A 16718-nucleotide genomic window follows, 5' to 3' on the forward strand; every position below is an offset into this window, starting at 1 on the left:
GTCGTGTCGCGGTGTCTTTCCTCAGTCGAGAGGGCGGCCCTCGACTTCAGGCCACTCCCAGCGAGATATGCGCATTACAACAAAAAGTTCTCCGAGAACATTCTAGACTTCCACTCAGCTAGCTATGTGTAGTAGCTTCATGTCATATAAAAATCAATAAGATGGGAATGGTCTTCCATATTTTTTTTCAAATTACTTACGTTTGAGTGTACGTTTGAGCATAATGGCTATCGACATTGCCTAACTAGTTTAAGCTTTAAACTAGCTAACCGTTAACTAGCTAGCTCAATTGGCGACCACTGTATGACGATCATATTTTATGAGTTAGAACATATCCAACACGTATTGTAGTGTGACAATATATTAAAAATTTCACATTTTTTTAACCTATTTAACAAAAATTTAAAATTAACACGGCAAGAGGATAAGCAAGCTTATCGTTTTAGGATATTTGTATAGATCACGTGCTCTTCGACGTCACTGAAGACTAATGATCCCACGCGTCTGATAATTTTTAAATGTTTTCTGTTATAAGTACAGGCTCAAATGGGCCAAGGGCCAAGCAAGGGTACGAGTTGCCATTGTCATTTTGTATTGTACCTAGTATATTTAAAGAAATTGAAAATAACAACAATTTGATGTGATGAACTATTGGGTTGCATCATCCCCGCAAAGTAATTGTGAATTTTATCAACACTCAGGCATCGTTTGAAAAGCGCGTAAATTGACATTAAGGATCTTCTTCCGTTGCTGCAAAATGGAAACCACTTAACAAAGTTAATCGGTATGTAACCAGGGACGTCTTAAATCAGGCTGGGGCCCTTGGGCACACAAGAATTTGAGGCCCTTTTGGAAAGTAAAAAAGCGAATTATAATAACATTTTTTTACTGAGTATGACCATTTATTATAGGTAATCAAATACAGTATGATATAATGTGTCATTAATGATATTAGAATGCTGCTGGTTTTTTGGTTACGATTACGATAACGGAAACCGTTATCATGATCGCTAGATGGTGTACTTAGTAAATTAGGTAGGGATGCGTTCGGAAATATTATTAATTAGTACAGTTGAAATAGGCGCAGTCATGGATATACTGGCGTTGTATATGCCTTGTAAATACCTTCTGATAAGATTACTGATTTGTGAAAAAAGTGTAATGTGCCCAACAAAAATGTTTTGAGAATAAATGTGTGAGAGAAATTGTCGGTCCTTCGGGGCCCCGTGTGCCCTTATGGTAAAGACGGTATTGTATGTAACATCACTTGTTTCCACGTAGAGTGAAGAGTGTATATATCGTCATTTAAAACAACAAATACGTATTTTTATTCTCAGTCTTTGTGTGTAATTTCACAGTTACCGAATCTCATCCTATTAAGGTAGGTATTAGAAAACGTAGTGATGACCTTCGAATACTCCGGGTACGAACGATATGTGTAGTTTGGTGATAAGTGTTATAATGTTACTGGTAACCACCACTAACATTATAACAAGCTATTCTATTCTATATTGCACTATTCTATTCCCGCAAAGTAATTGTGTACCTATTCAGGTCTGAAGTGCAGCATAAATGTCATACAATATAATTGATTTTTTATTATATTAGATCATGACTCAACTATATTAGTCGCATTAAAGTTGTTGAATTTCAGAGGCTTTTTGTATCATACACTTATAAATGTTGTTTCATTGACATTGTAAGATCTCACCAGAGCTGGTCCACCCACTCTTTTAAGTTCAATTTGCTCTTTAAGTCTTATAAAGAGCGTTTTGAAAAGTTAAATATGAAACAGTGCTTAAGAAGCGCAGTACATTTAAAATATAATTAATTATTATTAAATAATACCTATCTAGAGACTGATGTGATGTCAAGAAGCAAGCGAAAGACAGGGTCAAATGGAGATAACTTGTGAGGGCCCTATGTATCAGTGGGGTATCCTAGGACTACAACAACAACAATATCTATGGAGTCCACTTTCTACTCAATGGAAAGAACAATAACGTAATGAAACCTACTACTGTCATAGAATACTGGATGCACGACGAATTGACTGACCAGGAATCAGCAGCAACAAGGTGGACAGAATTGCGACCCGTTCATCATGATCATCGTCTGCCCATAGTGGAAGCCTGCTGGACACATGCCTCTCCGGTTCTTCTCGTCCATTTCTTGCCACCCACCCAGCGATCCGTTACTATCCTACAGTTATTAGACGAACTAACTATTGAACTCTAAGATCCTCTGCTCCTAACTTGAAACAAGAACTAATTTCAAAACGCCCAGTCTGTGACTAAATGATTCTATAAAGTAATTATTTCGTACTCGCAATAAATAATAAGATAAGTACATTACTTGGATAAATCGATGGTACTGGGCGTATCGCGGCGCGGTGGGAGGAGCAAGCCACGCCTCCCTGTCACCTCGCGAAGTGGCGCACTTACTAAAGTGCTGACGTAACCAGGACTCGTATTTAACCGACTTCGAAGAAGAAATGGTTTGATGGACTGACTTCGTTTGAGGAAGCGTTTTGAGTCCAAGCCTTGTGGTCTGTATACATCATTATCCGTCAATTTCAATGCATTTGAGATTTCGACTTCATGACCTAACAGAATCGCAAAATATCACTCACTTGCTGCAATACGTCCTTTTCTAATTTAGAAACGATCGAGCGGTACTTGGCCTCATCGGTGAGTTTCTGCGACTCAAGTATTGCGTCAGCTTACACAAACCCATAATTTTGGTATACCTATCACACCAAAAATCCGGTATTGTTGAGGAGACTGTAATAACTGCTACTAATAGCTGGAGTCATCGTGCGGTCCTCTCGTAGAAACTCCGTCTGTAGCCATCTTCGGTAATTCTTCTCCGTTGCCTTGTTTTGTTACGTGCTTAAAGAGTCACCAATGTGCCAGACGTGGCAATGTTGTCATATCAAGTCGAGCAACTCGTAATCTTATAGTTATTAAGGAGGAATAGATCCATGACGAGACGTGCTATTGATACTGCGGCTATTAGACAAGTGGTTGTCCCTGGTGTGTGCCTGGTATTGCTGACGTCTATGAGCGACGGTAGTCACTTGCCATTAAATGGAGATCTTCTTAGAAAAGGCAATAAAAAATACCGTGCTCAACAGTGTGAGATAAAAGATGGCTTGTATTCTTTCCTAGGGCTCAGACTATCTTCATACCAGTTTTGTAAAAAACGGTTCAGTTGCCGAAGCGTGAAAGCGTAACCGACAGACAATTAGTTTCGTGCCTCTAAATTTTAAATATTAACTGTTTTATTTAAGGCTGTAAATGGTAAATGACAAATCGCTTACTTCTCAAAGCAATAAATGAAGGAGGTTTGTGTATCTATTTTGTAAATATTTTAGAAAAAAAAAATTGATCAATGACATCAATGACGGCGCTATGATAAAAAAAACTGTTGCTTTCAATGCTGGGCAAAGCTAGAGATAAATCTAGGAGGATCTACCTATAAATCTAGGAAAAGCTAGCTACCAATAATATTTTCTGTATAACTTCTAACACTTAAAAGTAAATGGAAAAAATCTAGCTGAGGGTAATTTTTTTGCAACATCCTATTCATTCCTGGCTGCCCGTGGTCGCTAAGCCCGTGCTCGCTCACCTGTCCTGGTGAAACTGGAAAGGCCTCCGGGCCACCAGTAGGTAATCTGCCTTCCTAAAAAAGAGAAACATCCGTATTGATGAAACAGCCTTCTTTGAAGTCGTAGTGGCCTACATCATAAGTCGCCCGATACATTCGTATCGAGTGACCTCCGAGTCTGAGCCGGTGTAGGCACCAATTCTTATGTTGAAATAGTATGTAGGTACTTTATAAATGTTCATGAATAACTTCCACAATGAAAGAATAGCATCATTTAATAAAAATTAAACCCGTAAAAATTATAATTTGCGTAATTGTTGGTGGTAGGGTGTAGTGTAAGCCTATTCGGGTACGCACTGCCACCCTGCCTATTTCTGCCACAAAACAGTAGAATACTTCTGGTTTGAATGATGGGGCAGCCGTAAAACAAAGACTTAGAAATCATGTCTCAAGGTGGATGGCACCAGTTAAGTCGTTGATGTTTGTGGGCTCCGGTAATTAGTTAATACCGGGTCGACCGTGAGGTCGTCTACACAATTAAGCAATAAAAAAGTCTACATTATACTCAACTTTTTTCCGCGCTCCCCCGCATGACTCGGCTTAGTCTGGTTACATACAAGGCTCGAATGCATCCTATTGTTGCCAAAAGGGAATTTTAATCATTTTACCTGCGGCAAACCCTCCCTCCTACTACCCCCAAAAATCTAGTTCAAAATCTTGCGATTTCCGATATTTTTTTCAGATAAATGTTCTAACTTCATTTTTATTGCAGTTTGAATTTGGTGGATGCTTACTCTAAACCATAACATCATTTTTACAGCAAATACGTACCTCCTTTATTTATACGATCTAGGGCGTACTATGAATGTAAAACGCGAGAGTATCAAATTTACCAAACATACATAATATTTAATCTGTATAATACACCTATAACTCCCCTGTTATAGGTATTTTATTAACATTTTCAAGGCGAGTTGTCTGACGCCCTAGTCACGTCCTTACGGATCCATCAGATCTAATAACCCTTGCATTAGACGCCTTTGGTTCCAACACTAGAAGCAGGATTAGGGACCCCGGTAACCGACTTGTCGAACTCGGCAAAGAGTTCGACGTGCAACCTAACCTAAACATCAGCCCGCTATGTTTCTCGCCGGATCTTATCAACGGATCGCAATTCCGATCCGGTAGTATATTCATTCGCAAAGCAGCTACTCTTGAGTTGTTAGGTCTCCTTTGGAGGCGCTCGGGTAGCTGTTAGCAAATCCCACCCCTCCTGGCCGAGCCCTTGCTCGTCCACCTGTTCTGGTGAAACTGGAAAGGCTTCCGGACCACCAGTAATCCTTCAATCATAAATAAACGAGCTGTCTCTATAGTGCGTACTATATAAATTTATTCATTTATTAAACATATGTACCTACAAAGGAAGGGATGAGGGATGTAATGTGTAAGACATTATCTGTTAAAACGCTAACTTTAGATTATCAATCCATGTCACGAGAGTAACTTCGTTGTAAAAAATCCCTTACCATCTCTTATTATTCAATGTCACAAAAACGATTCTTGTAAATGTCTTCTGTGGCAGGGTCGCAATATGTGAAGTGATGTAAATGGTTTTGATTTGTTAAATTTGTATTTTTTCTGGTATAAGCGTGTAATCATGGTGGCTTGTTAACCTTTTAGTATATAGTGGAGCCCAAGTGTATAGAATCTAAGCATAATCGCTGGAATTAGCTTCTCGAATTCTTTCAACATCAACATTGATCTTTCATTAAATTCCATCCAATTCATCGAGAGTTCACTTTGTGGCGTTTATGAACGCACATTTTTATGATGCGTAAGCCGGAACGCACGAGATGTGGGAAAAAGAATATAGTCTGTGACACGGGACCTTTTTACCGCCGAAAATTTAAAACGTAAAAATAATTTATAATATGTTTATTAACTAATGTAATATAATTACTTTGCCTCATTCAACACCTGCGGTATTGCTTTTTTTTTCATTCAATACATAGTCAGGCTTACAGTTAGCACTAAAACGCCTGACTCGTTAACACAAAAAACATTACTGAAATTATTAAGTATTATTATAATATCATGCTAAAAATAACATTATTTTGAAAAAAAAAATCTAGTAGATCTTATCTTCCCTCATTTCATTCTGTTCGAAGCAGCAGACCTGGCTTCGGTCTTTCCTCAAAAAGCATTTGGCTGTATGGTCTACGTTACTTTTGCATGTTCGATGGAAGAATCAAACATAAATAATGTCTGTGGGAAGGAAAGGTACAGCACTGAGTTAGCCTTGATTGAACACTGCTAAAAATGCTCAACCAATCACGAGGCTCCAAGCATACAGTGGAAAAATGTCGTCGCAATTGTTGATAATTTGCTAAATATTTTCATTTCAAATTATTTTAGTAAACGTAGGTACTGTAGTTTCTCTCCAAAATATAATTAGTAATCAAATATTGTTCTTATTTCACTCACAGAGGCAAAGGAAGTGACTTTCAGTACCTAGGTAAATACAATTTATCTCTAAATGACATTTTAACAATTGCAATATTTTTGTATTTGTAAATAAAAACAAAAGTAACCTGGTTAGGAGTTGTTTTTATTACTTCTATATCACAAAGGAAGTAGTAGCTCTTGACGTAACGCCTTCGTTTGTACAAAGTCATGAAGAATTATGTTCATATTAATTTATTAGTAAGTCGCAAAACTGTCATGACAAGGATAGGAAAGTGTAGTTTCTTCTTTTTTTTTGAGTTGTGCAATTTTTTTTTCAGTTATGGGTGATGAAATGGATCCGTGCGAGTGCCTCTGGAATCATGAGCTGGCCATGCGCCGCTTAATCTCACTGGTAAAATGAAAATATTCTTTGACCTTGTATGTTATTTCTCCAAACTAGTGTTTATCCACGTCAACATAAAATTTGCTGTACATAGTTACTCAATTTCAAATTACTATGCAAAAATAATAGTGATAAACAAAATATTTTATAGAAATTTTAGACAATTATAGTAGTTTAGATAAAGATTCATTAAAAAAATAACTTGCAAAACTTAAAGTTAATTTTGATATTTATTCCTATAGCTTTGATGACACACACCAACTGATGATAATTAATAATTAATGGGTTTTTTTTTTTTATAATCCATTATTCATTCATACAAATATATTTAGTAAAAAATAGTAAGATTTCAATTTGAAACATAATCAGAAATAACAATTAAAATCTTCTTTTGATGATCTTACAAAAGATACCAGATGATTGTAAAATAACAAAAATGTCAACAGTTTCAACTATGTACTAAATAATCTACTACATATTTTAGTAACGACAGTGATAACCTTCCACTAAGTGGAGCATAGATAAAACTTTGCAAGCGTTTTGTTCATTGTTTGTACATGTGATTGTAACTGCAAGTGATTATATTTTAAAATGGGCTTTACTACTTTCATCTATGGCAATATCCTCACTAATATTATACGAAAATTTTGTTTGTTTATCCTTCTTTCAAAATGTAATAACAGATTGATATGATTTTTAAAGTGATAGTATTAGATCAAGAGAGTTACATAGGCTACCTTTTATGCCAAAGAACATTACATTCCCTTGGGGAACTAAACTGACGTTTTTCCTTGAATGCACTGGCTAAGCCGCTTGTAACATTATACATAAAGCTTTATGTAATGTTTGCTTGTAGCCAAGAGTATAAAATTAGGTCATTACCCATAAAATTGCTGTTTAGTATACAGAAAGATAGTCATTTTTAAGTCATTTTTATTATATATGCAAATCTGTATATGGAGTCACCTTACAGGAGCCAACAAACTCTCCAAAGGCATTTTGTACTCCCCCTCAGATATTGAATTTTTTACCTGCCAAAAAGTTGTTCAAATTAAGAAAATGTAGAAATCTGTTGGTGCAAGGCTTGTTGTCTATGATGGATGATGCAAAACTTCGAAAACTAGCTCTTGTAGCTTAGAGACGGTCTATTGCGCCTTACGAGGTTGTCATGTAGGAGCAGCGGGGATGAGCAATTAACTAAGACTGGCTAAGAGATTCGTGAGTTTCTCCATCAATGTGTCCAGTTTCTCATAGTATACATTTGCAGTAATACTGGTACTATTTGGTAAGACGCTGTGATGAATTATACTGGCACTAGACCACCAAACAGTGATCATAACTTTTAAGGGATAAATTTTCCTGTACACTTTGGTTTTTAGAATTGCCTGAGTGCTGACCAAAGTCAAAACGACAGGGTGACCGATTTGATTATATTAAAAAGAATTTACTGGTGGTAGGACCTCTTGTGAGTCCGCACGGGTAGGTACCACCGCCCTGCCTATTTCTGCCGTGAAGCAGTAATGCGTTTCGGTTTGAAGGGTAAGGCAGCCGTTGTAACTATACTGAGATCTTAGAACTTATATCTCAAGGTGGGTGGCGCATTTACGTTGTAAATGTCTATGGGCTCCAGTAACCACTTAACACCAGGTGGGCTGTGAGGTCGTCCACCCATCTAAGCAATAAAAAAAAAATAAAAAAAACATTTTTAATTGCAAGTGACAATGCACTTAAAAATCCCTTCGTTTCTTTATCTGTTCTATTTGTCATGGCTTAACGCGTTTGTCGCGCTGGCGTTGGTTCAATTCGTGCGGAACTCACCGATCAAGTTTTTTTACATTGCCAATATGACGCAAATGGACCAATATTGTTTTGATGCTGAGGTTGAAAGCTGCTGCTAACTCAGCGATAGATTGACTATATTTACCTTCCACTATCGTCTTTAATACGTCTTTGTTGACTTTAGTTTTCGGGCGACCGCGGAATTTATTTTTTCGATTGAAATTTCCATATCGGAAGCATTTAAACCATTAAAGAGTCGTGCGTTCGTTTGTAGTATTCACTCTGTGTGCTTAGTGCGAGTTTATTAACGTTCTCGATAGCGTAAAAGTTAACTCAAGTTTGTATGCAGTTTGAACAGCGCCGTTAGCGGCAAACGTAGGATTTTTTTGTTTATTGCCTTTGTAGGCAGACGAGCGTACGGCCCACCTGATGGTAAGTGGTTACCGTCGCCCATGGACTTCAGCAATGCCAGGAGCAGAGCCAAGCCGCTGCCTACTGCTTAATACTCTCCACAAGCCTCGTTTGAAGAAGGACATGTCATAGCGCTCGGGAAACACCGTGGAGGGGAGCTCATTCCATAGCCGGATGGTACGTGGCAAAAAAGACCTCTGGAAACGCACTGTGGATGACCGCAGTGGCTCCAGGTAGTATGGATGAACTCTACTCCGGTAGCGGGCGGTGCGATGGTAAAAACGAGACGTTGGTATCATCTCGAACAATTCCTCAGAGCACTCCCCATGGAACATGCGGTTCAAAACGTTCCAACTCCATAGCACACGGTATTATAAAACGGCAACTTCATAGGTATTATTATGCTAACATGTGGATATAAATGTCGTGAACTCTTTTTTAGTGCTCATTGTTGACCTTGCGATCTATGATTCTGACTATGAATATACTATTTATTTTCTAAATAATTATAATGCCTTAATATTGCTGAGAAATATATTATTGTGTGTATCTCTTTGAAGACTCAAATATGCTAGTTTTCCAAACCCTTTTAGCGATTCGACTGTTATTTGTTACTCATTTTTTTATCTGTCACGTAAAATGTGTTCATATTTATTGCAGCTCCGTCAAGGCCAATCGTATTGCACGGAAAGCGAATGCCTCGAGCAATTACCAGGGCTTCCGCAGCCGGAGTCGGCTGGCAACAGCTTCATCATGATGTTCGTGATGATGGCATTTGCGTTAGCTATGTATATGATGCGCCCGCGACGCAACCAGATCCAAGATGCGGCCAAACCAGCGCACAATCCTCACGTAAGATTTTACATTGTTGAAAGTTCTTGACTAAGGCTGTCTTCTCCACTTCTTTCTGTCTACCTAAATGCTAGCCTAAGCTATTTCAGCTACGCTCTGACGGGTAGGTCAGCTCACGGGCTCAACCTCAGAGAATTGCTAACACGAACCCTAGCAAGAGCCGTGCTTCGCAAAATCTACCACCGGATCGGAATCGCGACCCACTGAGAAGATCTGGCGAGAAACTCATTGGATTAGGTCTTCATAAATGAAGGATGTAAATAGTGAATTGTCATGTCATTGTCAAACCGAAATCTGCTATGTGCACTTTTTGAGATTTTTACTTTTTGACCTTTTCGGATAGTTCACAGCCCTATCTGCCGTATAAAAAAAAACAGTTATTTGTCTATAGCTTTAATATTTATCTATAGCTTTCATTTGATATAGTTCTTAAAAATAAAATATAATACGAAAATGTTTTTACTCGTTAATTCAAAATAGAATTTTTGCACATAGCAGATTTTGGTTTGACAGCGACGATGTGCTGTATAGGAATACCGAGCAAATAAGTTGATTCAGTATCCTAGTGAAATTTTGAGTTTTGTGTCTTCGACGCGCGAAAACCAAAGATCTAGATTTCTTAATTCGAAAATTTGCCGGTAGATTGACAGCGGTCATCGAAATTGTGACAATGGGCCAAAAATTGGCCCTGATAGCCTTTGCAAGCGCCAATAAAAATTATTATTTTTTATATTGCGTAGCCAGGCAAAGAAGCTCACGGTCCGCCTCGTGTTAAGTAGTTACCGGAGCCCATATAGACATCACGGCTTGAACGCCGCCACTTAGCTTGAGACGTCAGCGGTCAGGCCTGTCTCAATGGTTTTAGTAATTAGAAAAATTTGTACCTGCCCACGGAATTTGAACAACATAGTCGCATTGCTTATTGATCGTAATTTATCTAACGTTTCGAACTGTTGTTATACAGGTACACATATAACAGTTAACTAGATTTTACATCACAGTGAACTCCGATACAAGCTGTTATTAAACATTTAATACGTAACTTTATAATCCCTGTACCGTTTCGATAGAATGCTCATTTATCTTTGATAAATGTACGATACTAATAAATTTATAGTTTTTAAAAGAAACCGTAAGAAAAAGCGATAGATCACATTTCCAATAGAAATAAATATTCAATATAAAACAAGGATTTATTTTACATTTTGCAACTATATGATTCCAATTATTGAAACTACTGCTATAATCATTACATACTATTGTTTTTGATATGGATTAGTTCGGAAAATGTTGCAATGTTGAAGTTTAGATAAACGATCACATAAATAACATGACTGTGTTATCTCTCGTTGGAAAATGCTAAGATATTCTAGCATTTTGATTGCACATATTGTAACAAATGCTATCTGTATTAAATTAAATTATTTTCATCGTTCCATAAAAAAAATATAATTGTCATCGTAGGTAAGAAATGCAGACAACGCTAGTTTTGAGGGACATATTATTATCTATAGCAAAGAATTCTAGCAACCGACCCAACGAATCTGTGGACCGAATGGTAAACAGTCGACGTCGCCCTAAGCACATCATTACGGATCCTTCCGATCCTTTAACAGTGCTTTTAGGTACCTCAAGCACCGGTCATCGTCCTCGCCGAACCCGTCGCTTGCGACGAAGGACTCTATGAGTAAATTAACCCATAGACACAGCCCACTGAGCTTCTCGCCGGATCTTATCAGTGGGTCGTGTTTCCGATCCGGTGCTAGATTCTGCGAAGCACGGCTCTTGCTAGGGCCAGTGTCAGCAACACTTCCGTTTGAGCCCCACGAACTCGCCTACGCGTCAACGCGAAGCTGAAATATCCCCTCAAGACTATCAGTATAAGTAGGGAACAAAAGCAACCGACGTATCTCAAAGTATTGTGTGGTTGACAGTCACTGTTAGTGGAGCATATAGCCCGTCAATTGACGGCCTATATGCAGCCAAGCTACAAAATATAGATTTCGTCTCAGCATTTTTTTTTCTCTGCCTATTTGCTGGTAGCCTAATAGGCTATTACAGCTACGCCCGGGCGGGTAGGTAAGCTCACGGGCTCAACCTGAAAGGATTTGCTAACACTAGCCCTAGCAAGAGTAGTGCTTCGCTGAATCTACCACCGGATCGGAATCGTGACGCACTCAGAAAATCCGGCGAGAAACTCAATGTGCTGTGTGTATCTATTGAGAAGACTTATTCTACATAACTTTGAACGTCACTTGTGCTCAAGAGTGCTCATATTCGCAGGCGTTCTTAGTGTAATGACATAGTAAACTGCATGGTCAATATAGGTAATGGCTTCCTGAGTATGTTAGTTATAAATTGGTAATATAATTTCGTGTAAGCTTTAATTGTTTGCTTGTCGGGTACATGAAAAACAAAACATGTTTTTTTAAATGATATTAATTAAATAGTGTTATAGATAGTTTGTTATCGCTAATGATGATGACCTATCGTGACGCTACATTTTTGTTCTGTTGTTAGAAATGCCGATTTTAAGAGCTATTGTCCAATTTACTGACAATACAGTTTTATTCTAGTGATCTTGAAATTGAGACCGTTCTTTATATGATGCTACCGAAACACGAATGTAAAAGGTTTTTCATTATTGCTTAAATGGGTGGACGACCTCGGATCCAGTCTGATGCTAAATGGTTACCGGAGCCCTTGGACAAAGACAATGTAAATGCCGCAACCCACTTTGATACATAGGTTCTAAGTCTGCCGCACCCTTTGAAAACCGATACTGCTTCACGGCAGAAATAGGGTGGTGGTACCTACCCGTGCGGATTAACAAGTCGTCCTATTACCAATACGCTGTAATGTTTTTTGTTTATCGTAAACGAAGCGTATTCTGAGTGTACACGAGCAGATATCGCTATTATTTCTGGCACGATTCATTTGTGTTTTCCGGTTTTAAAAGCGGTCAGTACAGCCGCTAATATGATACAATTGACACTTCGATGCTATGTCGCATGGCATTCATACTGGTGGTAGGACCTCTTGGGAGTCCGCACGGGTAGGTACCACCACCCCGCCTATTTCTGCCGTGAAGCAGTAATGCGTTTCGGTTCGAAGGGTGGGGTAGCCGTTGTAACTATACTGAGATCTTAGAACTTATATCTCGAGGTGAGTGGCGCATTTACGTTGTAGATGTCTATGGGCTCCAGCAACCACTTAACACCAGGTGGGCTGTGAGCTCGTCCATCCATCTAAGCAATAAAAAAAAAAAAAAAAAAAAAAAAAAAAAAAAAAAAAAAAAAAAAAAAAAAAAAAAAAAAAATTTTGTGGTGACGATTCTCTGGTAACCATCCAAACAGATATAAATTATGATTGTGTTTCTACTTCTATGTTAACAATTTTTCCTAATAGTAGACATTTATAAGGATTATAAGGATAAACAAGTTTGTATTAAATTAATCCGCTCATCTACAGCGAAATAAATTTATACTAATTAATATTGTAAACGTGAAAGTGTCTTTGTTTGTCCTTTTTTCTTTTAAAGTGATAATTTTAGATCAGAATGAAAGCAGCTATAGGCTTTTCTTTTATACCGAAAAAACATCTCATTTCTATGGGGAAATGCACCGACATGCGTATCCTTGATAAGGCAAACGAAACCGAGGGCAACAGCTAGCTGTTTATATGTCTGTACGTGCATGGAAATATTTCCAAGAGGATGCTCGATAACACTGCTGTTTTCCTATTCCTTTGTTTATTAAAATGATTAATTATAATATGTATTACACAATGTTTCCTCTACTGTAATAATCGGTTTCAAAATATAAACTTTGATTTTTCTACGCGTTATAAGTGGCACGCGGTTTTGTGTGCGTTATTTGAAAATTAGTAAATTTATTTATTTATTTATGTACACACAAAAAAGAAGACATAGTACAGAGTAAAAGGAAAATTATGTACAAAGGCACTGCTTATTTCTTTAAGAAATCTCTTCCAGCAGACCTGCGAGAGGATTATGAGAATAATAATTAAAAGTAATGAGTGTGTGTAGAACAGCTAAAATAACAAATACAACAGATTTAATGTCACAGAGGAAGAGTAAATATTTAATACATTATAAAAGTGAAACAGCTGTTAACCATACAATAGATACGTCCACTTTGTGCCTCAATGTTGGTCACTGATGGTGGTGACACCATTCACGTCGATTCTCTGGGCTCGACTGAGCACTTAACATCAGCTAGGCCGAATGGTCGTACACATATTTTAAGACGAATACTTAATTAGCATGTTTTATCCATCGGGGGTCTGTGTAAGAGATCGTTCAAAAGAGAAACATTGGCGAAGTGCAATATTGTATGTTTTTTCTCCTTCAAGTAAGCTTTAACACGGAAATTTTATTTTACGACGACACGCTCAACGACCGTACTTATTTTCGATTAAAAAAATGTAGTATTCGTCATAAAAGAGATTTATTAAGAAATTGAAAAATAAAAAAATATGTAGTTATATAGTACTATATGATCTGAGGGTCGTGGTATATTAATTGCCCGAGGTTCCAGTTAAAATGATCACTTTATAATTTAATTCGCCACCTGCCCTGGTAAAACTGTAAAGGCCTCAAGGACAGCAGTGACTTCCCATACATATTTTTTTTTTTTTTTTTAAATAAATCAATGATGTAGTTTCCCAACGGTATACCTACTAATATTGTCCGCATTTTAAATAAATAGGTAATATAATAAACTAAATATACGCATGGTATCTTTAGTTACTTCTAACTTTAATTGACTATAAGTATTTAATTATAGTTTTTACTAAAACCTATGCTGATAGCCTTGAGAGGCTATTTCAGCTTCGCCCTAACGTTGGTGAGCTCACGGGGCTCAAACCGGAGTGTTGCTAACACTGGCCCTAGCAAGAGCAGTGCTTCGCAGATCGGAAACGCGACCCACTGAGAATATCCGGGAGAAACTCAGTGGGCTGTGTCTGTGGGTTAATTTACTCGCCAAGCCCTTCGTTGCAAGCGATGGGTTCGACGAGGACGGTGATCGGTGCTTATGGTACCTAAGAGGACCGTGAAATAAAGCTAGTTACAAGAGCGCCCCTTTTATTTTATTATTTTTCACACCTTTTGCCTACAAGGGCAATAAAAAAAATGTAGTATACAAATTCTACTGGCTAACAAATAAGATATTTTTTTTATTATTTCAGGACCGTGACGGTGCTCCCCCTACACCTCCAAGAATTTAATCAACACTTGCCGAGGCGACTTGTTCATCCCGAGTGGTCGTTGCCACCTTTGAATTCCAGTTATTTGTATTATAAACACAGAGTTGTGATACAACACAGACTCGACGTGTATTAACGTAAGCTCTTGAGTGTCCTATCTACACATAAATGATTTTCATTAAGTGATTTGTGATATAACAAAGATCATCATTTCAGAACATGTATTGAATTAACGTTCCGTTTACAATGTAGTCACTTGATTATTTCAAGATTTTCCATTATGAGATGCTAAAATAAATTAATAAAGGTTTAGATTTAAAAAAAAAACCAAACATATTTATATGTAACGGGAATTCAAATAATAGTGCAATATTCGAATATCGTGAAAACAATTCAAAAGAAATGATCTGATGTAGATTTTTAAGGAAATTTAAATGAAGTAGGTATCTACCGTCTTTTTGTTTTTAGAAATTTGAACATGGCAATTCCAAATAAATATTAAATTATTAACGAGAGAAATATGATTTCTCTCTCTAGCTCACAGATTTTATTTGGAATGTAGCAAACGCACGTATACTTTGTTAACGTTGGTTTTGAGTAATGAAACGAGATTATATAGCTTAGTATCAGTTAACCAAACATATCAACATCTCTGTGTAATAAAAAAAGTGCTGGTACTTGGCAAATGCTTATTATCCTTTATTTTCATAATCAATTAAATATAGGTGTTGTCACAAATCATTGGATTCCATTACATCCACTTAATGTGTTCCAAAGGTATTTATTTACCTATTTACTAAATAGAGCGACCTTTGTCCATATTTATGTGAAAGTGGTGGAACAATTTATTTTCAACCATCTAAATGTTATACATTAACGATACTGCTATATTCCATTAGTTTTAATTCAATTATTTCTTCGGGTTGGGCAACTGTTTATGTATGTACTCATATCATAAAACAATTAAGATTTATTTACATATTTACCATGTGCAGACAAATAAATATTAATGACATTAAAACTGTGTTTGTTTGGAGGCGTTTTCTGTTTCTGTACCCTTTTTTATAGGTTTGTCTGTCTTCCTGGATGAATGGTTTTCTTCATACTATTTTACGAATATCAATTATCTAAAATAATTAGCTAATAATAGTTAGCGTTGTAGCTAAGAAATTCGACTTTTTTTTATCCTACCTATGCTGAAAGCGTTGAGAGGCATTTCAGCTTCACCTTGACTTGTAGGTGAGCGCACGGGGTCCAAACCGGAGTGTTGCTAACACTGGCCCAAGCAAGAGCAGTGCATCGCAGAATCGCGACCCACTGAGAAGATCCGGCGAGAAACTCAATGGGCTGTGTCTGTGGGTTAATTTACTCGCCGTGCCCTTTGTCGCAAGCGACGGGTTCGACGAGATAACTATGACCGTTGCTTGAGGTACCCAAAAGCACCGTTATTGGATCGGGAGAACCAGTAATGACGTGTTTAGGGCATTCGACAAAAGATACTGGTAAAGACAAGAAAATGCACGTAACATAACATAAAATTTAATGTCGCTTATCCCGGTATGATTGTCAAATATTAAAAGTATCAAATTAGGAAAATAGCTCACACTAATCATTAGAAGAAATATATGCAATTTAGGAGAACAAAATGTATTTTTCCTATTGTAATTTTAGTAACTAACGAACGTTAACGAACTCATGGCCCATCTGAGGTTAAGTGATTACCGGAGCCCATAGACAACTAAAAAAGACTAGAATATAAATGCCGCCACCCTCAAGACGAGTTCTAAGGTCTCAGTTTTTATAGCACAGTAGAACGGCTGGCCCGCTCTTCAAACTGAAGCGTATTACTGCTTCACGGCTGAATAGGCAGGGTGATATTTCCTACCCGTGCTGACTCACAAGACATCGTAACCACCAGTAATTACACAAAATACAATTTTGCGGGTTTGATTTTTATTACACGATGTTATCCCTTCACCGTCGAAGTCAA

General features: G+C 37.5%; 1 protein-coding gene across 3 annotated transcripts; it reads left to right on the top strand.

The window, feature by feature from the left end:
• The first annotated feature begins 5861 nt into the window (after nucleotides 1-5861).
• Nucleotides 5862-15749, top strand: LOC101744423 (small integral membrane protein 14). 3 transcript variants are annotated; one of them, XM_004930328.4, is made up of 4 exons: nucleotides 5862-6124; nucleotides 6393-6466; nucleotides 9308-9499; nucleotides 14711-15749. In XM_004930328.4, exons 2-4 carry the CDS (start codon nucleotides 6395-6397, stop codon nucleotides 14747-14749), a joined length of 303 nt encoding a protein of 100 aa, XP_004930385.1. In that variant the 5' UTR covers nucleotides 5862-6124; nucleotides 6393-6394; the 3' UTR covers nucleotides 14750-15749. The 3 variants fall into 3 exon arrangements, with proteins under 3 accessions (XP_004930385.1, XP_062526419.1, XP_021206408.1); XM_062670435.1 differs by having other exon boundaries at nucleotides 5882-6033; XM_021350733.3 differs by having other exon boundaries at nucleotides 5910-6312.
• The last annotated feature ends 969 nt before the right edge of the window (nucleotides 15750-16718 follow it).

Source organism: Bombyx mori, chromosome 10 (genome assembly GCF_030269925.1).
Source record: "Bombyx mori chromosome 10, ASM3026992v2".
NCBI lineage: Eukaryota > Metazoa > Arthropoda > Insecta > Lepidoptera > Bombycidae > Bombyx > Bombyx mori.